The following is a 23,896-nucleotide window of genomic DNA, read 5'->3' as shown; positions in this document are numbered from 1 at the left end:
TGCTGGTACCTTTTCATAATTTCATTAAGCAGATCATAATTGCATTCAGTGCTTCTACTTGAGTGCAGTTTTTATGTGGTTTAATAAACTACAATATTTTATCACAAACCTCTCCTATCACTTTACACTTCTGCCTGCATATTCTCCATTTCATGGTACTCTGTCCTGTGCTATCCAAGCCCACCTGGTTACAAGTGTGCCCTGTAGATGACTTATCAGTCAACTCTGGGTTTGGCAGTCTTTTCTGTTAAGGTCAGAGACTACTTTGTATTATTCTTCCTGAAGATTCTTTTGGACAAGTCTATCCCAACAGAATGCTACTAAGAGAACAAATACCATCTTTGGTGTAACACTAAAACCTTGATTCTGTTATCTTAGGCACTAGCACCTCTAGTGATTATAATGAAATACACACACTTCAGTAGATAAAATGTGAAGACCAAACTGCCCAGCAGGAAATTCAGATGAGTATGACATTCAACTCTCCTGTTACCTGCAGTTCACACCTCTAATCTGCATTCACAATTTCTATTTTGAAAGTAGAAGCTTCGGAAGTTAAGTGCAATAGTTAAATTCAAGGACGGTGGAGTCAGATTCCCTGGGTTCAAGTCCATGCTCTGCCACTTCTAGTAATGATACTTTGAGTAAATTATTTTTCTGTACTTCAGCTTTATCAGGTGAATGTCATGGGAGATGACAGATCCCCGTAAGTCATAGGATTATTTTGAGTACTAAATGAACAAACTGTAAAGCAACTAGCAGAGGACATGGCACACAGTACACAATTATAATAGGTCATCCCACAAAAATATGCCATGTAAACTACTCCAAATCTTTGAAAAGTGCATTATCCTCACTCATACAGAGGAAGCTAATAGAAGTTTAGTTTATAAATGCACTTAATGACAAATATTACTTTAAAAAAGGCACAGGCCTGCAAAGAAAACATGTACGAAGGGCTGCTTTTTCCTTTGATTACGTGGTGCAAGACTTCTATAACTGCATGACTAAGAAGTACTAAGATCTGATGATTGTGTGTATTTAAAATCCTGTCATCAGCACACTAGACCAGTCATACCACTATGCACTTGACAATGAAAACAGAATTGGTGAAGCAATACTGTGGTAGTTCTACTTTCCTCCCACCAGTGAACCCTTTCAGAATGGCTTGAGCTGAAAACAAAGCACGAAGCCATGGCTCAGCAGTGCCACGCTGGGGGAAAGAGTCCCTTTACCACCTTGTTTCCTACATAGAGGTAGTGTAACTGACTGTATTTTAAAAAAAAGATAATCACAGAGATACAGAGTATGTCCAGAGGAAGGCAGTATAGTGTTATAGTTAAAAGCATGCATAGGCTTTAGAATTAGACGTGCTTAGATTTTTATTTTTGGTTAATCTTTGTAAGAACACCCAAATGAGAATAATACCAGTAGTCTCTTCATAGGGCTGCTGAAGCATAAAGGAGAAAAGGCATGTAAGAAATCAATAATGTCAGCTATTATTATTACCTTGACATTCATCTCTAATTTCTAAAATGTAACCTTCCTTTTAGATGTGGTATCTATGTGCTCTTCAGTGACATCAAAATTCATACTGATAGGATACCAGTTTTGAAGTATCGTACAGCTTCTACTCCCATCTCCACCCCTACTTCCCTGATTTTGTAAAGTGATTTGGTTTCGATTAAATATTGTAAAGGAAACAATCAAGTACAAATAAGATGACTATAGATTCCAGTTTGCCCAGAACAGTCTTGGCTTATGACTATTAAACTGGCATAATTAATAATAGAGTCTCCTTTCCCTGTTACAGTGCTCTGGCTTGAATGGGAAATAATTTGATCATCGTATATATAACACGATGTTGAATGCTACCCTGGTAAACAGGTAAGGCTTATAAAGTTTCCTTCTGTTCAATGCTTAGCAATTTCAGCATATACCCCAAACGTATAAACTGTCTAAAAATAACTATGTAGGAAAACACACAAGAGGTATTTCAAAAGGTTTCTAAGTTCAAAATTTAAGAGCAAGCCTTAGCACTGTGCTGAGCCCCTCACAGATGGACAAGCAGTCTCACACCCTGGTTAGGTAAACATGGCCAGCTGGATCTCCACTGTAGCAACAGGATAAGACAACATTCTCTTTTCCTGTGCTTTGAAGCCCTAGCTTCAATTCTTGCAATCTTTGTTTAATTTCAGGAAGGAAAAGGCTCTCCATAGGCAAGAACACCAAGGGATAGGGTATGTAAACTGAAACTTCTTGGGTCACATGCGTTTATGAAGATAAGTCTCCAGCCACCAGTTAGGGAAAGGCAAGTTATGATTTATTATTGCAGGCGGCCAGAAGAGAGCAGTAATAACTTCCTTTTCCTTTCCTGCCTAGACCATGCTGCCACGTGCAAGCTCCCTCAACAACAAAAAAAGCATGTGTAAGATAGGTTTAAAAGAAAAAGAAAAGGAAAAAAAAAAAAGCAAACATTAAGTGATTGACAATCTGGGAGTTGAGAAAGAAGACACATGCTCTACAAAATACGTGATGTGGTTGGGGGTGGGGAGGGGAAGGCGACTGTTTGAAAAACTTGCTTTACCAATCAAGAAAACAGCTAGTATCTATTATATAAGAGACAAGTTAATTGTAAGGAAAAAGTAAAAGGGGTCACTTGCATAATAAGAAAATAGTATAAGTGATCATCATGTTGACTTGTTTGATTAAAACATTTTATTATGTAATATGACTGACCAGAGTAGGCAAGATATTATAAAACACAGATTTGAAAATTACAATGAATATATGTGAAGTAGATACACTATAAAAGTGTAAGTTAGGACTAAACATTGTCAAACCAAAAAACTAAGGCAGGCTCAGCGAAGAAGACATTGAAATGGTGACACAGTCTTAGATAGAAAAGTGAGAAAATTTACCAAAACTTTATGAAAAAAATTCTAGGTAATAGATTATAACTATAAAGCAGAGGAAGGCATGATTTCTGACCTCTGGGTAGAACTCATATTTTAGGAAAGAAGGCAGGTTAAGATACATTCCCTTTGTAGGGACATGGATGAAATTGGAAATCATCATTCTCAGTAAACTATCGCAAGAACAAAAAACCAAACACCAAAACCAAAAAACCAAACACGTGTGTTCTCACTCATAGATGGGAATTGAACAATGAGAAAACATGGACACAGGAAGGGGAACATCACACTCTGGGGACTGTTGTGGGGTGGGGGGAGGGGGAGGGATAGCATTAGGAGATATACCTAATGCTAAATGACAAGTTAATGGGTGCAGCACACCAGCATGGCACATGTATGCATATGTAACTAACCTGCACATTGTGCACCTGTACCCTAAAACTTAAAGTATAATAATAATAAAAAAATAAAAAAAGATACATTCCACAGAGACCCTTCATATTCTGAGTATTTATATATAGATTATCTCATTAGATAGAACAATTCCTTTTTAAGTACACAGGTTGGTAGCTGAGGGATTATGTACCTGTTTTATGGATGAGGAAACTGATGCCTAGAGAGTAAGTGACCCACGCATACCACATTCACATAATTAGTGGTGGCATAGCTAGATTTTTCTATTTTTATTTTTAAGAGACAGGGTCTTGCTCTGTCACCCAAGCTGAAGTGCAGTGGTAGGATCACAGCTTACTGTAACTTTAAACTCCTGGGCTCAAGTGATCCTCTCGCCTCAACCTACTGAGTGGTTACAACTACAGGCGTACACCAACACTTCTGGCTAATTTTTTTTTTTTTTTTTTTTTTTTTTTTTTGGTAGAAACAAGGGCTCACTATGTTGCCCAGGCTTGTCTTGAACTCCTGGCCTCAGGCAATCCTCCCATCTTGGCCTCCTAAAGCCCTGGGATTACAAGTGTGAGTCACTGCAGGCAGCCTACATCTTTTAACTCCAGATCCCGTCTTTGTACCATGGCTATTTGTACATAATATCCTGTATTTTTTTCTTCTGAAATACTTATAAAACCAGTAAGGATTTGTTTGCCCTCATGTGGGCTCCATGAGGGCAAAACCATATTTGTTAACACCACATTCTCATTCCCTGCACAATGACTGGCAAATAACAGGTGCTCAAAAATTATGTGTGGACTGATGAAAGTGCTATTTACAGAAATGGATCAGGGAAGGTAATGGTTAGGAAGCTAGAGTAATGTCTGGTTTCATGTATTTAGAAATGACTTACATCACAGGTTGGTTCCCTAGGAAAGACTCTAAGACAACATTTAGCATGCAGGATATTAAGGTGTGTCGTTACAATCAACATCTGAAGAAGGGAGGGGAATGAGGCAAGAATGAACAGAGAGAGAAATTAAGGTGGCATGCAGGTCCCATTACAGACTTGCATAACCCCTGGGGAGCTCAGAACCCAAAATGGCCCTTCAGAGTTGTTCCAAGTTGGGTCTAGATGGCTTGGCCTTTAATCTACCACACTGTTCTTTGAGTATGGGCACCAAAGTGGCTGAGGCAATCTCTGATGGGACTGACAGCTGAAGGATGTCTGCTGAGAGCACTCCCAAGGGCTGAGGCAGTTAAGTCCTTTATTGAAGGTGCAACTGAGTAGCACATCACAGTGTCTACCACAGGCCATAACAGAAATTATAGCATTTGTTTACCCTACTTTCAAATCTGTCTTTGACACACTGAGTTAATTCGAAAGCCTTGTCTTCAAGCTCTGAAGTTCTTTCTTCTGCTTGATTCCATTGCTGAGACTTTCCAGTGCATTTTGCACTTCTCTAAGTGTGTCCTTGATTTCCAGAAGTTGTAATTGTTTTTAATTTATATTATCTATTTCACTGAAGAACTTTCCTTTCATATCCTACATCATGTGTTTGATTTTTTAAAATTGAACTTCACCTTTCTCTGGTGCCTCCTTGATTAGCTTAATAATTGACTTTCTGAATTCTTTTTCTGGTAATTCAGAGATTTCATCTTGGTTTGGATCCATTGCTGGTGAGCTGGTATGATCTCTTGGGGATGTTAAAGAACCGTGTTTTGTCATATTACCAGAGATGTTTTTCCAGTTGCTTCTCATTTGGATAGACTATGTCCAAATCTGGGATTCAAGGGCTGCCATTCAGATTCTTTTGTCCCACAGGGTGCTCCCTTGATGTGGTGTTCTCCCGCTTCCCCTAAGAATGGGGCTTCCTGAGAGCTGCACTGTAGTTGTTTTTGCTCTTCTGGGTCTAGACACCCAGCAGAGCTACTGGGCTCTGGTTGGTACTGGGAGTGTCTCCAAAGAGTCCTGTGATGTGATCCATCTTCAGGTCTTGCAGCTATGGATACCAGCACCTAGTCCGGTGGAGGTAGCAAGGGAGTGAAGTGGACTCTGTGAGGGTCCTTGGTTGTGTTTTGTGTGCTGGTTTTGTGTTGATTGGTCTCCAGTCATGAGGTGGCACTTTCAAGAGCACATCAGCTGTGGTTCTATAGGCAGGATCTAAACTTGTCCTAGGGACACCTGGTTAAGTATTCAGGTTACTCAGGCGGTGGGCAGGGCCATAGAGCTCCCAAGAGATTATGACCTTTGTCTTTGGCTACCAGGGTGAGTAGAGAAGGACCACAAGGTGGGGGTAGGGATAGGTGTGTCTGAGCTCAGTCTCTCCTCTGGCAGGCTGGCTGCAGCTGCTATGGGGGGTGGGGCTGTGCTTACCAGTCCAGTGAAGGAATATTCCCAGGGGGATTATGTTCACCTCTGCTGAGTCATGCAGGTTGCCAGGAAAGTGGGGGAAAGCTGGCAGTCACAGGCCTCACCCTGCTCCCATGCGGCCCACAGTCCTAAAGGCCAGTCTCACTCCCACCATGCCCCACAACAGCACCGAGTCTATTTCTAGGCAGCCGGTGACCAGGGCTGAGAACTTGACCCAGACCATGAGCCTTTTTGTTGAGAAGGCACGCAGACTCACAGTTTTTCAGTATCTCAGGGAGCCTGCAGCAGTGATCCAGTTCCTTCAGAGGGTCTGTGGATTCTCTTGGCTTTCTTGGTATGTTCCTGTGGTAGTTCTTGGAGCACACATTCATGATGTGAGCCTCCACACACTGCTCTGTCCATCCAAGTGGGAGCTGCATACTAGTCCTGCCCCCATCTGCCATCTTAATCCTCTACATTCAAATCTAAATTTTCCTTCCAACCTGCTAACACTCCATTGTCTTATTCATGTACTCAAGATCACATCATGATTTGACTCACTAATAGCTAAGAGATCAAGTAGATTTTTCTTAGATCTTAGATTTCAGACCTCTTACACACTGACACCATATTAACCCACTAAATGTTGGATTATGAAGAGAAAAACACAGAGCTAAAAGAATGTGAGGTCTGCTTTCAGAAGACTATTGAAAAGCAAAAAAAAAAAAAAAAAAAAAATCAAAATCACAAATTTCAAAAATCATCCTATAAATCCATGGGGAATGATTGGATTTTCTGAATTTCAAATGAAATGTATATGTCAGATAAAGCAAGTTATACCTGTGATTTCAAAACTAAATGCATCTAAGTTTAAAATAACCCAAACTTCAAATAAAGTATGCAATCATCACTACTTAGCATCTGGCGTAACACGCTGAAACCTGATGGTGTTGGTAGGGGAAGGAAGGATAAGTATGGACAGAGAGGTGTCACTGTAAAAGTAGCAAGACGACTTTTCAAATCTCAGCCTTTATTCCCTATGATACAAAGAAAATAAAGACTGTGCGATATAAATTTGGGGACTAAAGACATTTGAGATTTTGATTCTTTTCCAATCTTAGTTGTTTCATGCCCTCAAATGTTTCTAAATTTTTGCCTCTAGAAATTCAGGGTAATCTTCATTTGATCACATTTCTTCAATGTAAGCTCAGGTTTATGAAGCTGAAATGGTATAGCACTAATGTGATTGGCCTATATGGTGGGGGGTGGTTCTTGACCAGCTCAATAAAAACCATTTAAATGTTCTTAAGACAGGATGTGTTAATCAATTGTGGGTTATTACAGCTGCCAGATACTGGGAGAGGTTGACACCCATCTGTAAATGAGAAAGTGACATCATTATAATAAGTATAAGTCACAGGCCTTCTATATTGTTTGAAAATATTTGAACGAGGATCTCCAGATGGCTCTTCTACCTAGGAACTTATGCTAAATACCTGAAACTTCTGTTCCCTGCAAGTGAATACTGTTGCTTGAGGAAACTTCTATTCAACTAACTTTTAAGGGCTGTTTAAATGAACACTTCCCAACCAACAAATGTGGGACAATTCTTTAAGTTGGGATTTTAAAATCCGACTTGGATTACATGCTGGAAACATTTTTCTTATGAAGGCACATCTCACATTTCTGAAATAATGAAAGTCTGCAGAAATAAATGGTTTGAAAAGTTTATTTGAGATAGGACTTTTGGGGATTGCACTTACTGCACAAAACCATATAAACATTGGGTGGAAGAAAAGACAGGATTGAATTTAAAGTAGCTACTTACCTCTATGTATATGGCTGCATCTTCCTTTCACAGATAGAGAACATGTATATACACTACATGTAACAAAAGAGCACTTCTGAGTTGATATACTAGTGAACCATAAACAGTCCACTATACAACAAGTTTCCTCTATCAATATCCACCCTAATGGAAAATACTGGAGTAGCACTTCAGATCACTAACAGGAAGAGGAAAACTCTGAAACCCGTCATTTAGACATCTGACAGCTCTGATGCATGAGAGCACTGAAAAATTTACACTGAGGAAGCGTTTATGTGTGAGTGAAGGTGAATTATTCTCTAGGCTACTTTAAAAAATTCCATTTTCTTTCATGTGTCTATTCCTTAGCACTTCTTTGGAGGACATTCCATCAGTTGAGTCAATGATTCAGAGTCTCTATTCTATTATCATTAAGTATTGCCTCAATTTCATGAGTATGAAATAATTCAAACAGCAAAATTCTAAAATAAATATACTTAGGAAGCACAGTCCAGAGTGTTTAATAAGCATCAGTATTTATTATGGTAGGAGGCAGAATTTTTGTTACATCACACCTTTTGTTAAGTAGCCAATATGAAATTCTATAAAATGGCAAATATATAAAAGAGTCAGTAGTTCACTAATTTAGAAAGTCAACTATGTATCACTGTTTCATATCAGGTTAATTACTTCATTTACATTTTCAGAATTTTAAAGTAGTGCCTGAAAGGTGACAGACTGACAGTACTACAGACTGCAATTCTTAAACTATTTTACTGAGTGTTAATAATATAAAAGGCAATATACAAAACAGAATTACACACAGGTTTTATCTAATGTGATTATAAGTGAAATAGACATGGCACAGAAATGGGAGAACAAGAGAGGTGTTTTCAGAAAAATTTTACTGAAGACGTACAGTACAAGGGAAGTGATAAATTGCTAGATAGCTTCTATATTGTTCTTTTAGGCATATATGTATGAAAGGATGGCGGTTAAATATCAACAAAACATCAATGTGTCTGAAGGGAGGAGAGTGAATGACATTTGAGAGAAGTCAAAAGAAGAAATCTAGATTGAAAAAGAATAAAAGGGACTCCTTGAGGGGAACGTTTATTGTAATTAGAAGTATAATAAAAGGAGATACTACCACAGTCAGAGCACAAAAGAAGACTATGCATAGGAATGAGGAACAAATGTTGAGTTTCCATAGTTCTGATTCCTTACCCACTTCCATAAGAACCCAACCTGCCACTCCTTATTGTGGGTGTCATGATGAAATCTACCATACTACTTTCTGTCACTAAGTTGTCAGGAAAAGCAAGGCTTCCCTAAGTCTGTCTCTTCCCACACAACCACCAGCACATACTATGATCTATTAGTCCCCTTTCTCCTCAAACAAAAAAGGACAATAAACTCACTGCTGAGTTTTCCAGTAATTCAATTAAATGTTTCTAGAAGGTAATTGATGCCACTTTTTATTCAGTCTGGGAGTGGGTGGGTTAGACTCTACTGCCTTAAGATTTACATTCCAATAGTTATAAATACAGGGCAATTATATCTCCTATGGCCTTTTATATAAAAGTGAATTTATAAGTAACATCATGGTTTACTGAAACCATTTAAATATTATTTGTAATAATGGCATGGCTCCACCTGTACCATCACATAGAAGAATGAAAAATTGTCAAGAATGTTAGAAATTATCCAATCCAATTGCTTTTTGTATGGATGAGAAAACAGATAAAGTGACTTAGGTGTCACCTCTAGTGTGACATGGGATAACACCAGTATCAGACTCCAAGTTCCACAACTGATAATGCCTCTCCTTCACTCTATGCTACAGTGCACTACCTAAGAGCACATATGCCTTAGTTCCTTGATGGTATGTCCTAGCACTTTCCTTCCTTGTAATACTACAGGCTCCAAAGTGATTTACTTTTATGTAAGTCTTGGGTTGACAGGCCACCAAGGTGGTTTGTACACATAAACTGCTTTAATTCCATGGACTGGATGGCTGTTGTTTTATTCTTTTTCTGATCAATTTGGCAGGTCAAGTCAGTCAAACTGGTTTCTTCATGTAGATACTGCCTTACTATGGAAATGAATGTGGAAACATTCATCTTTGTCAGAAATTATGTCAAATTATTCAAATTTATTGGTGAATTACAACAAACATCCCAGCTGATGAACATCTCAGTCATATGTTTTTTAGAGAACACTTATGGTCCTGAAAAGATAACATTGCAATGAGCTTTCCCATTCTGAAGCAAAGATGTTTGGATAGAGAATGGGGTCTGTTATTCAAGATAATAATTTATTTCAATCATAAAAATTACAAAGATATCCAGAACTGTAAGTATCAAAATATATCCCTTTAGATAGTGTTGTTGTTGTTTTCTTTCCCCCTCTCCTTGTTATGGTCCTCTTTCAAGACTCTTACGAAGCTGTCTCTAAGACCCTTTCTGTCAGTTTCCATCTTTTCTATAGACATACTACAGCCTTCACATTAACACTGCTTCTCTGGCTTGAGGTAATAAACAATTAGCTACAGCACAGTGGTGTGATGTTCATGTTATTCTTTGCTGTACTACACCTAGCCAATGTCTCAAAAATTAATGCAAGTATATCAGGATCTGAAATTAACTTTTTATAGCCAAAAGCAACATCCTGCTAGGAGGAGAAAAACCTATTATAAATGGGCTGGCATCTGATTGCTTGTACATGGTTAGTACCAGGAAACTAACATTTCAAATTATAAAGCGTTGAATATAACAAAAGCTGCCCCATATTGATTAATCACTGTTTTGTTTATGAACTGATAAGGTCTAACTAGGTAGTATCTATTATTAGTAAGTCACAGATCTATTACTAAAGATCTGAGATGAACCTACATTGGCTAATGTTTTTATGATGTTATATAGAAATAATTAGAAAAAAATACCAGCATGAAAAATAACAGCATTTCCCCCTGAACTGTATATTATCTTGGGATATATTTTTTCCAGGTAATTATTTAAAACTAGTCACTAAAAATATATTCAAAAGTATATGTTATTCAATAAGCACTATCAAAAAATCACTTTGAAAAATGCGAACAGAAAAAATCAACCTAGGATAATGCACATATCTATTTCTCTTTGAAAAATTTTAAATAATTTCTAATTGAAGTACCTATATAGGAGAAATCAATTTAATGTGCTACAAAGCAAAGGTATTTAAAAATTTTATTTAAAACTGCCCATGTGTTTATACTCAGTTATTTTACTGGTGTTTAGACCAAGCTTGACTATAGTGGTAATCTTTTTTGTTCCTTTTCAGTCAGGATGTAAAACATATGCTACGAAAACTTTAAAATCTGCAAGAATACTTTATTCAAATTACTCATGTTAAAAATCAATACCTTTAGCTAATAAAAATAGGGCATGATTTAACTGCATATTTTCACACACACACACACACACACACACACACACACACACACACACACAGATACAGCTATAACTCTAGAGGAGAAGGATATAAAATTTTACCAGTTCTGGCATGTTTAATTAATTAGGAGAACAGTGTAAAATAGTTGTCTATATTCCTTAGGCTACTGATTGCTTTCTACATTTGGAAGATGGGGGACAAGACAGGAGAGGAGGGAGTTTTATTTTAAAAGTGTGTATTAAAACAAAAATGTTATTAATGTCCTTAGAGATTACAGGTGGTGCTATAGATTGAAACATGAATATTTAGGCTTAGAATGGACACTAAAATTCTAAAAAATAAATGGAGCAAATCTTTATATTTTAAAAAGATTTCAAGCTATAATTATCGATTGAAAATGTTTACTTAATTATGTTGTCACTTGATTTTCAACTAGTAGCCACAGCTCTAATCTATAAATAGAGTTAGGAATGGTAGCACATCAATTTTTCTCTTTCATTTTTAAATGATCAGCTGAAATAGAGAATGAAATGCAATCTTTAATATAGTTTTAAAAGACTTTAAGTTACTTTTGAACTACGAACATGTGAAAAATTACAAATAGGATCACTGACAGTAATTTTTATAAGTAAAAAGGTACAAATTATTGCTATTTGTGCTCTTCATTCTTAATCCTTTGCTTATCTTTCTTTTGACCTTTATCCAAATGAATCACACTAACTCTTGAATGCTTTCTCTCACTTGATTTCTAAAGCTGTTCATCACACTTGCTGGCTAGAAGCACAGCTGGCAAGGGATCTAAGCCTCATCACTGGGCAAACTTGCCCTTCTGGTTTTGCCAAGAATGACATTTCCAATGGAAGAAAAAGTTACTGTATGGGACACTGGATACTCTATTTATTTGTGAGAACCAATAGCTCCAACCCCCTTTGTTAGCACTACATATAGGCATTAGAAATAAAACCAAAATAACAAAGGATCAAACAGCCTAGAGTTCTCTAAATTCAATTGTTAATTAAAGTGAGAGCACAGAAATCAGCTGAGTATTTTTATTCATTTCCTGAAGAAAGATGCAACCAAGGATAAGCAGTGCCCCCTAGTGTCAATAACCACAGACAATAAAAGCTAGAGAAAAGTTGCTAATGTTAGCTGAACTAAATTATTAAAAATATATGTTGTAATACATGATAAATTCATCATTATTCAAATTTTAGACTTTACATGTATATAAAAGCACACCCACATCATTTATTTAATACTGACTTGCTCAGGAATGTGCACATGTGAGGGCACATGCACACACACTGTACACAGACTGACATGGCCAAGATGTCTTTAATGTTTCAGGCAGCTCAGAAAAAAAATTCCACCCAGCACAGCAGGCCATGCATGAAGCGGGTGTCAGCAAGCCCTGCAGAATCACTCACTGTGAAGACATCTAATAGGAACTGCTGAATACACAATACAGGCAGCATGGCCTGAATGGCTAAAGTGGAATGGCCAGAACGAAGTCTGAAGGTTTTCAAATACAACCAAAATTATAATTCAACCGGTAAAGAATTTTTAGACACTTTGTTTTTATTGTTATTAGGAAATTAGTATATTTAGCCTGTATTAGAGACTGATTTTGAAAATGCTATAACTTTTACCATGCATATTCTGAATATTGAATCCTAAATCTGAAGAACAAATAAATATACATCCTCTCTTTGGAAAAAAATGCAACACAAAATTCAAATATTAAAAAACACTAAATATATTTTATAAAATTTAAGTCAAGATATATTTTCTCTGATAAATCTTATAAGAAAATTTAAGTTATTTTAAAAAGACAAATTAGGTATCTAGAGAGTGATATATGTGCCAAACAGGTAAAGTCAGCTTCTTGTTTTGTGACATAGTGTCACTTATTTATTAACAGCAATTTTTGTCATAGATGACACATAAATGGGGGCAAAAAAGAAATCACAATGAAAAAGAAAACATCCATACAAATAAAAATGATAAACAGGAAAAACCAAAAAGCCAGGAGGACTAGGTATGTATGTATCAAATAAGCTTCTAATAAAAAGCAAATTAATAAGATAAACAATTGCTTAATTTTATTTACATAAAAAGTACAAGGCAAGAAAAATTCAAGGCTATTTAAAACATGTATTTATAGAGAAGTCCATTTGTGAATTACTTTTTCACATAAACCAAAACGCATATAGGACTAGTTTTGCATTTTAAAAAGCACAAGACATAATTATGCTTTTATAAAAAGATTCCTATGTGCATTTAAGTTGCTCCATCTTTAAAAGGATGAAGATGCAAATGCAATAGTTTAGCAGGCATAAACAGAATTCCAGAATGATGTTTAGCAGTAGATAGGTATTTTGGCCATTTACAATAAATTCTGGTTAAAACAGAAGCTGAAACTTCAACTATTCAAATTTAGAAAAAGTTCTAAAATGCTTACTATTGAGTTTTTAAAGAAGCATAATGATGGCAAGACTACTAAAATCTTTAAGAATCAAAGAACAGCAGCAACAACAAAAATCCCCTTCTTACATATAACAGTATTTCGCTAACATCCAGAAGGAAATAAAATGTAGATGGACATATTTACATTCATGCTAATTGTATGGACACACATTTTGTTGCATTAACAATTATGAGTTACTTCTCACAAAAATCTCCAATGGAAATGGAGTATTATCCCACATGAGTAATAACAGGTGCCTGCTTAGATAGGTGATAGTGAAAAGTCAAATTTGTGTGCCTATCCACGAGGAATGAGGACTTGTTTTTTCCTTGGTGGAACATGTGCAGTTTAGCATGCTACTGCAGCTGGCACTAAACATCAAGTAATTTTCTGCAGCTCTTCAACAGACAAAAACATTATACATATAAAGTTGTTATGTTCTTTCATGTCTTTTACAAATTTTTGTTTTCATGGATACTACAGCTTTCATCTTTAATTCAACAATAGACTACTTGGTGGTTATTTGTTATTAATATAGGCATAAAGTGATGTGAGATTTCTAAACCCACCCTAGAACTCTCCTACATCAATTCCCTCTCCTCCCTCACCGCCCCCCCACCCAAAAAGAGGGATAAATTCTAAAGGCTAAGATGTAAGATGAGAACACATGAACACATAGAGGGGAACAACACATACTGGGGCCTATTGGAGGGTAGAGGGTGGAGGGTGGAGGGTGGGAGGAGGGAGAGGATCAGGAAAAATAACAAATGGGTACTAGGCTTAAGACCTTGTGATGAAATCATCTGTATAACAAACCCTCATACACAAGTTTACCTACATAAAAAACCTGCATATGTATTCCTGAACTTAAAAGTTAAAAAAAAAAAAAGAGAAAAGCTTCCATTTTTGGACATAAGAATTTTTTAGACTTAACCCAAAATATTTCTATGTGTTGATTTGGGGAATGTATGAATAAACGTCCCTGGTCAGGTTTTTCTTTTTGTAGAAAACGGGAAAGGTAAGCAGGTCCATGCCTGTTGCATGAAAGAGATGCTGGGTTAGGATTATGAAGACAGTGGAGCTAGGTTTGTACACAGCCGGACAGAAATAGTGATTCAGAGCTGTTATTATTCCTACAAGGTCAAAAGAAATGGAAAAGGTTTGTAACCCATGTACTCTATTACCAGCATTAACATACCCATAAATACATTTGATTCCTTTCTAGAACATCTCAAAGAGTTTGGAAATATATGTACACAGACACCATACAAAGATAAATTTTAAAATGTGAGCTTTTAGCTTTAACTTTCTAAAGCCTACATTAAAGTGTTCAAATACAAATTTTGTTTTGCGTATGTGTTCTTAACAGACACAAATGACAGGATTCTCATAAAATGCTTAAAGGCAGAAAAAGAATATAAAAGATAAATAACTTCAAAGAAAGATATTTCCTTAACATATGTATATTCATCTGAGTATCTAATAAGTAAACAACTGTTCATGCATATCATATCTGCAAGGATTATTCACTAAGAGTTTCCATATACTTAAGCAAGCATACATACATACCAAATAATTGAGCATAATGCATTTTTAATAGACTCTTATTATACCAAAAACATTTTTGTTAAGATGATATAACTGTATTATACTTTCAATAATAATTCAATATTATCAAAAGTTGTAAAGAAAAAATACAGCATAAAGGAAATATTAGTCTTCTGATATAATTTCTTTAGCTACTGATTTTAATTAACATTAAGAACTGCTCATATTTACCAGTGGGAGTTAATGCTTGCTTATTAGCCAATATATATTGTTCATTTATATTACCTTGGGGCAGGGATTGAGGAAGAGTAAGAGACAGCTAGTAGATTTTTTTTTTATTCAGAAATTATATACTTTTTAATATATCTGTTTTATTCCTCAGAAAAGAAACACTTTTGCCTAAAACAAAGTATATCTTTAGTAATCTTTTTATGTTTAATTTTTTGATTATTTTGAAAAATTTGAAATTTGTACATATACTGCAAGTTAAAAATCAAAGTTACAATTAAAACAAGTTTAAGTAACCAGAGATATATAATAATACCATACAGAGTGGCAAAAAATTTACAAGCATGTCCTAGGTGGTGAGATATCAAATTTTATTTCAGTAGTCAAACAGAAAAAAATACATCTTTAGAGATTTTATGAGGGGATGCATTTTAATATATAATTAATGATTAATGATTTTCACTACAAAGTTACCATGGTGTTATTAGAAATTCTCAGATTCAAATATGTTATAATACAAACATGGTAACTTCTAGAAATCACCAATCTAAATATATGATGCTTTGTTAAAGGGAAATAATGAGAACGGGGTTGAAATCACTGAATCCTTTCTTCTATGATTTAAAAATTACTATTCCTATATTTGAAAATCCATTAGCTTGAAAGCTTTTTGGCAATTCCTTGCTCCTTCACTATATAAAGGAAAAAGCAAAGGATTTCACTGAACAAGTTTTTACCAGCTATTTAACCTTTTTCATGTTTCCCAGTACCTCACAGCAAAACCCCCGTTTCCCCAGAAATGTTTAGAGTGTAAGCACGGTGAACATACTTCAGACTCAGATCACCATTCCCCTGCACAGAAGAGTCTGGAGAAGGTGTTCTTCCAGTGTAAGGTCCTGAGTATGACCTGAGCAGTAATAAAACAGCAGGCATCATACAGCATCCTTCCTGATAATTACACAGAGGTCACAATCCTTTATTTCTCACCAACTACTGAATTACATTTCTCCAATTTGGGTCCATACAAGAAGCTGATTATGTATAAATGTAAGGGGAAGAAATACAGCAATTTTGACTAAATTATATGTCAGAAAGTCTGTTCAGCTCAAATGCATATGTATACCTATTTGTAGTTGCTCATGGTCACTTGCATTTGGGGTTGTCGTTCAGTCCTATAAAGGGTTTTCAATGGATCTCCTGTTGCACCATACACTTGTTGGTTGTATACAGTCAATGGTTCTTCCACACAGCTAAGCGAAAGCACTTCCCAGCATCTGAATTAGCTTGTTTGATCATGAGTTGCTGTGAAATATATAGACTCTTCTGATTTCTGAGGTAAAAGAGCTCTCCTCCACTCATGAGATTATTTTATATCTAGTAGAAGCTTAAGATATATATTCAGTCATTCAGATATGCAAATTTAACCACCAGAGACAAGTAAATTATGCAAGATGATGTACATTCCATTTCAGCTGGAAAAAATGTACAAACACTATACAATTCCAATTCAGAGAGCTACACTTGCACCAAGTTGAGAGGCACTGAACAAAAGTTGCAACGTAATATCTGTGTTTACACAGATTGGATTTAGTTTTGAAGAGCTGTTCTTAAGTACTTGAAGAGGTTTTCCATCTTAATACTTTTATATGCCTTTTTCATTGGTATTTTCATAATTTTCTCCCTAAACTACCAAACATATACTAAATCTCCAGAAAACAGTTACAGCTTTTATAATTTTTTCGTATTTTTGTGATTTATATACTATTAACAATTTTAGACATTCTAAGTTTAGATTACTCACAAATCTAATTTTTCAATATAAGATCATATTTCCTCATATATGTTATTTACATGAATAGTAACTCTATTTATAAACACTGGCTAGATAAATTACACACAACTCAGGTATATACTTCATTATATAGCTATATATTGCTGAAACTTTTACAGGACACCTTAAAACAGCAAATGACATTATCTAACCACTTGAGGTTATTGCTCTTGTATAATAAACATTTAATTCACTCCAGAGTTTTTAAAGTATGAATTCCAGAATTTCCAAAGTAAACAAAAGAAATATGATCTCTAACATTTTAGTATGAAATTTTACAAAACAGAATTATTAAAGTAGAAAGAGATTTCTATGGCTTATGATATAGAGTGACACCAGTGATACCACTGAGTGAAATCACTGATGTCATGTTTTTCTGTAAAATTTAACTTCTACACTTTAACAATATTCAGAAATAGTGACCTGTTAAAAAACAGTATACACAAAAATGTCCTGATTTGTAGTAGGTGTTACTAAATATGCTTTCTAAAACCATTATGAATTATGGTAGCAGAATTTAATTACAACCACACAATAATCAAATTCAGCCATGACACATTTCTAAATCTTTGCCAAAAGTAACCTTTTTGTAAATTCACATAGGCTTTGATGAAACAGAAAACTGGTCTGGAGGAGGATATTGTCCTACATCTTGACAGAATCCTACATTTGTCTTACCAGTTCCTCACTAAATGCATAGCTAATAGGTTGGAGGTAATGGGCATTTTCTTGATAATTAGCTGTGTAGGCAAATATGTTTTTTGGCAGATCATATAAATGTTGATTTAAGGACCAGCCAATAAAGAGTGCTAAGCTGTAAAACATTCATTGCTCAATTTCCCACAGATTTGGTTGAAAAATCCTCAAGTTCAGATTTCCATTGTCACCAAGTAACAGACTACTATTTTATGGTACGAAATATATTTCACCTATAATTGATATATAGCTGCTTAATCATTTCCATATTTGACAAATTTGTACTATTCATATTAGTATTACTTATAATAATGAATAGCACCAGGAAAATCATCCTGGACCACTGTTTCATAGTGAAACTAATCAAACTCCTCATTTTCTTAAACACATAAAGCAATGCATGTCCCACTGAAACTAAGGAATCTATAATGTATATAAAGTTAGTAAAGACAAGTGGTAACCTATTGCAAACACCAGTAAATTTTAGTTTACATCTACGTTTAAGAGATCATCTTTAAAGAAAATGGTTTCAAGCTGGAAGCAAGATACACTGTTTTAAAAACAAAAATAGTACAAGATAAGTGGCATATACTCTAGCAATTTTCTTTAACGTAGCTTTTTCAAATATAATCTAGTCTTCAGTGCACTCAAACTGCAGAAACATCCAAATTAGGGGGAAAAAAAAGCAATACTTATCCTTGCAAAAAGGGCCTATACTCAGAAGAAACATCTGAATAAAATTGAGACATCTGCAGTAAAGTTTTACCTTCTCCCTAGAATGTTTGAGATGAACTCAGTGTAACACTGTCTTCCAAGAAAAGACAAAGTGATCAATGCAAGAACACATCAGGCTGCCTTGGACAGGCCAATCAATGCAAGAAAAAACCTTGCCCAGGGCCTTATGCAAATAGAAGCACGTCCTGCAACCTAGGGAGGGAACATGCGCAATAGATCAATTGGATATAAAAAACCTTACAGCTATATCGGCTTCAGACAGTAAATATATACTGATGAATATCTCATACTGCCCGCGAATTCTTAAAATGGGTTATTTTTAATAGCTAGTTAAAAACTCTTCCTGGGATCTGGAGTGCAGCAAAATGGAAGAAAATATCACAAGAGAAATACTCAGCATTACTTTTAAGACTGTGCAAATAAAATTCTGATTTCTTAAATTTCTTGGCATAGCTGAATTTTGCTGACATTTCAGAAGGTTAAGTTTTAAGTATGTTTGTATTCGAGAACAGGAAATAATCTAAAAAAAAAAAACCCCACATACAATCCCAGGTAGTTTTTGAACAAAGAAAAAAATTAAAATGTTATGGGAGAAATCATTCAAAATGTAAAAGTATGGTCATCATTCATTAAAAACTCACCCTATCACCAAAGATTATTCTCTATAGTGTTTAATGTATTGATTCAGGAACAGTTTTTCTTTTAAAGTTAATGTTTGTATCTCCATGAATCTCTTAAAAACCTGATTAGAATGTATAATAACCTTAAGACCTAGTTAGTACACAAAGTTAGTATACAAAGCTCTCTATCCCTGTCAAAGGGTCTTGAAGGCAAGTCAGGTAATTTATAAGGCTGTATCAAAAATGCTCCATTATCAGGCCTTCAAGGGAATAATAAATAACTGAGTGTAAAATTTTTCTCTAAATATTTTTATTTTTTGTTTTTATTAAAACAAGCTGTTTCTTAGGAATTTCATGATTTAAAGAGCCTTTTATAAGTTAAAAAATCAAAATATTTTAAACAGGAATTATGCCAGCAACTATAATATAGATACTACCAAGCAAATAAGAAAACTGTAAATATCTATTAGTCCATTTACTTTAATTGTCTTCTATTCTGGAATTTTAAATTTGAAAATTTAGCTGTAGATGTACTTTCAATCAGGTATGTAGCAAATATTTCTAATATTAAAAATAAATTACATGATTCTTCTTTTAGCTATTGGTGTATGGGATATTCCTTGGCAAAACACTACATAAAATACGAAAATCAGTCCTCTACTGTACAGTTCACTATTTGAAGCAGTTTACTTAGCCATTAAAAGGATGTAGACATCTTAAAACACTGATTTATTTAACTAGTGGAAAGGAATATGAAACTATGCACGATATATCGGTACTATGCTCACTATCTGGGTGACAAAATCATTTGTACACCAAACTCCAATGACATGCAGTTTACCCATGTAACAAACCTGCACATGTACCCCTGAACCTAAAAGATTGAAAAATAAATAAAATATTTTTAAAAAGAAACTATGTAGGATAAACAAAGCTCACTTTTTATTTGTAACATTTCTAGTGCTTTCTACATTGGTAAGATTTTAAGTTTCAGTTTAACCTAGTAAGATTTCTTCCCTAAGGCATAACTAAACACATCATTCATTTGATCCTCTTAGACTCAAAGCTTTAAAAAAACTTTACTATTTTATGTGGGGAAAGCATAGAGATAAAAAAAATCAAAGTAATATAATACTCTTTTATAGCTTTTCAAGTATTAGGTATCAGATGAAGTGCTTATAATAAATCATAAAGGCATGAAGTAGCAGGTTAATTATAGGGACTCAAATGTTTCCCTTTTTCCTATTTTAATTTCAAATATAGGAATTTTGAGTTGTCTGGTATTCACAGTGAAATGTAAACTCTAATTTACAGTAAGTAAAATACAAAAGACCAAGCAACTATGGTTTCACGTCTTGTTAAAATATTTAAATCATTATATTTTCTCCAATATATGGGAAAAAATAAAAGAAAAACAATTTTAGAATATTATCATCTAATATTTGATATGTACGGACATTGTGATAAGCATTGAGTAATGAAATTCTGTATTTTTTGAGATCAATTGTACAATGTGTGCTTCTTGCTTTTAAAAGCACATTTTCAATTTAAAAGGTAGGTATCAGGTATGTTGTTTAGCCTGCCAAAGAATTTTGTGCTTTACAAATAAAAAGGCAAAATTTCTTTAAATGAAGAGTTCCCTCACCAATTAAAAATATCCTAAATTTATTACAAATTTTCGTTGTGTAGGTTTCGTTTTTTTTTAAAACCCAATTAGAATGAAGTGTGTGTCATGGGTAAATTGATTGGTTCTGAGACTAGGCTGACTTGGACTAATTGTGCCCTTTGTGCAACCTTCCATAGATTCCTCAATCTTTCTATCTGTCAAACAAGGCTCATCATACCTACTTGATAGAGTTAAACTTAGGTTGTACAATGCCTTGCTAAATAATGGTTTGGTTTTGTTTTGCTTTTGGAGACAGGGTCTGGCTCTGTCATCCAGGATAGAGTACAGTGGTCCAACCACGGCTCACTGTATCCTTGAGCTCCTAGGCTCAAGCAATCCTCCCACCTCAGCTTCTTGAGTAGCTGAGACTACAGGCATGCATCATAATATCCAGCTATTTAAAAAAATTTTTTTGTAGAGATGGGGTCTTACTATGTTTTCGGGGCTGGCTAGTCTTGAACTCCTGGGCTGAACTGATCCTTTCACCTCAGCCTCCCAAAGAGCTGGGATTAAAGGCATGAGCCACTGTACCTGGCATAAATAATATTTAATGACCAAATGTACAGGAATCCTGCCTAATCTAGTGCTCTTTTTTTTGAGTGACAGTATAGCATGGTGGTTATGAGCATGGACTTTGGAGCCAGAAAGCCTGGGTTTCAATTCTGGCTCCCTCACTAGCTAGTTGTGTGATCTTAAGTAAGTTACTTAATATTTCTGTGGGTTAGTTTCCTCATATGCAACTGAGGTTAGTTTCCTCATATGTAAACTGAGGATAATAATGTAGTTACATCACAGGGTTGTTATAAGGGCTACATGAGTTAATATTTGTAAAGCACTTAAAACAATGCCTGGTACTTGGTAGGTGCTATTCTACATAGCTATTACTTCCAGGTGTAACTTATGGATATGGATAATATGAAGGAGCAAATGCTGATAGCAGAGACTGTTCCAGCGAGATATAAAAGGTCAACTCGATTTAGTTGGTATTAGAAGACAGCTGTCTCTTTGCAGCATGGAATGAGCCACAAAAAAGAGCCAACCAGGGGTTTGGCCAACGAAACTCATCTACTTTCCAGATCCTCATCAAGTGTTTTCAATTTTCCTGCTTAAACTAAATTTCCAGAGCACCACATCAAAATATATTCAAAATTTAAATATAAATGATTTGGAGACTGTCTAATTTTACATTTTCCACACCTTATTTCCCCTTCACTAGTTTGAGTAATGAAAAATCGATTAAAATTGAAAGCCTTAGTTGGAAGGCACAAAAAGAATAAGCAATAAAGAGAGAATAAAAACTAAATCATCATATAACTCAACAGAGAAATGTAGAATTGAACCCTGAAATACGTGAAAAACCGGGAGGTTGTCTGAGGGTTAAAAGTCACTACAATTAGTACAATACACTATTTATTTATTTTTCACAGGTACTTGATGAGAAGGAAAACAAAAACCTAACTGTTACAAAGTGAGGTCATACTTTTAACGGGAAAACTATGTATTTCATGTTTCTCATCTGTAAAATGGGGATAACAGTATCTCATAAAAGTGTTATGAGGATTAAATGAGATAAAGTATACAAATTGCTTAGGATAGTGCCCAGTGCATTATCATTTAAGCATGAGAGATGCTGATGATCAGCATAAGGATGATGCCACTGCCTTCTGATTCGCAAGAGACTCATAAATCCTAGTTCTATTTTAAAAGTTTATCCTTAAAGACACTACTATGAATTTTTTAGAACTGTTCTTGACCCAGTCATGTCTTAGGCCATCATGGCTGGCTGACAGATTACATGTATTCATACTGATAGCAATGACAGAATTCTATGAGAGTGAGGCAGAACTCTTAACACAGTAATTGGATATGAAGGTATCTGTTCTGAGAATCTACTGTGAGATCTTAGAGTAAACACACATGCTACCAGACGTTAAAGTTTACAATATACTAAAGATATCTAATATATTACTACATATTTAATATGTAGACATAATATAAATATGTTTAATATTTGGATAGATGCCCTACAATGTGTAATAGGAAGCAAACCTGAAAATTTGAGGCTGAGCCTAGAACAGTGGTAGAAACTTTCATTACACTATCAATGATAATTGGAACAGGAATTTTTTCCTGAGATAAACTGAGCAGTAACACAATGGTAATATATAGGCCACTGATCTCACATTATTTTATTTTCACAATTTACAGGGCATCATTTGATGGAGAAAGTCGAGTTTTCTTTGTTGTCGGCAGACAGGCTACTAGAAACCTTTAGAAAATCAACATTTATACTTATAAAGAATCCCAACTGGAAAGGAGTCAAGACTGGGGATTTCTACGGTAGGAGAAAGTTGAGTGTGTTTTATCTTTCTGCCCAGCACAGAAAGATAAATATAAAGTTTTTCTTCTAATGCAGTTGTCTGGTGAATGCAGTATGGAAATTTGGAGAAAATAGAAGTTAGATATTGAGACTTCTGGAAATTTAGGCACAAATAGGCATATTAGAAGTTTAATATGCCTATTTAGGCACAAATATTAGAAGTTTAATATGCCTATTTGTGCCTACATATCCATTTAAATCATCTGACTCAATTATAAAATTGTCACTAAAATACTGAATAGCAATTTTTATTTGTATTCTAATGCTCTTTAACAAGCTTCTTCTTCATGAGAAAAATTCATATAAGGTATGGAAAAACTAAGAAGAAATCTGAATACACTAATCTTAGGAGGTAATTAGATTTAGAAGAGGCCATGAGGATGGAACCCCCAAGATGGGGTTAGTGTCCTTATAAGAAGAGGAAGAGACTAGAGCTTTCTCTCACTCTTTCTGCCATGTGAGGACACAATGAGAACATGGCTATAGGCAAACCAAGAAGGCCCTCAATGAATCCCAACCATGTTAACACCCTTATTTAGGACTTCTCAGTCTCCAGAACTCAGAGAAATAAATGTTGTTTAAGCCACCTGTCTATGGCATTTTTGTTATATCATTGGTAGACATACGTACCTTAAAGTCAATTCTGATGAGGTCTCAGATGAAAATGAGAAACATGTTACCAGACAATGGAGAAAAGGTAATCCTTGAGATAAAGTGGCAAAGAACTTGGCTGAATTGTGTGTTCTAGTGTTTTCTAGAAGGTAGAACTTGTGACAATAAAATTGAATATTTAGCTGAGGAGATTTCTAAGTAAAGTGTTAGAGGAGCAGCTTG

General features: G+C 35.1%; 1 protein-coding gene and 1 long non-coding RNA gene across 15 annotated transcripts in view; one reads left to right on the top strand and one right to left on the bottom strand.

Annotated features, from left to right (window-relative positions):
- Positions 1–23,896, bottom strand: part of ARB2A (ARB2 cotranscriptional regulator A) — a 493,453-nt gene that overhangs the window by 171,999 nt on the left and 297,558 nt on the right. Inside the window, exon 9 of one of the 14 annotated variants that reach the window (XM_055112197.2) lies at positions 11,460–16,436. The exons of the other annotated variants lie outside the window; for them this stretch is intronic. Within the exon in view, the coding sequence (XP_054968172.1) occupies positions 16,365–16,436 (72 nt within the window). The 3' untranslated portion in view covers positions 11,460–16,364. Of the gene's footprint in view, positions 1–11,459; positions 16,437–23,896 lie in introns of those variants that run through there. 14 annotated transcript variants of the gene reach the window in all.
- Positions 1,813–23,896, top strand: part of LOC117980231 (uncharacterized) — a 28,500-nt gene continuing 6,416 nt past the window's right edge. The window contains exons 1-2 of the long non-coding RNA XR_004671435.3: positions 1,813–1,887; positions 22,891–23,022. This is a non-coding gene — a long non-coding RNA (uncharacterized LOC117980231). The remainder of the gene's footprint in view (positions 1,888–22,890; positions 23,023–23,896) is intronic.

The sequence above is a fragment of the Pan paniscus genome, chromosome 4 (assembly GCF_029289425.2).
Source record: "Pan paniscus chromosome 4, NHGRI_mPanPan1-v2.0_pri, whole genome shotgun sequence".
Classification (NCBI taxonomy): Eukaryota; Metazoa; Chordata; class Mammalia; order Primates; family Hominidae; genus Pan; species Pan paniscus.
This window is presented reverse-complemented; position numbering and strand designations above follow the sequence as displayed.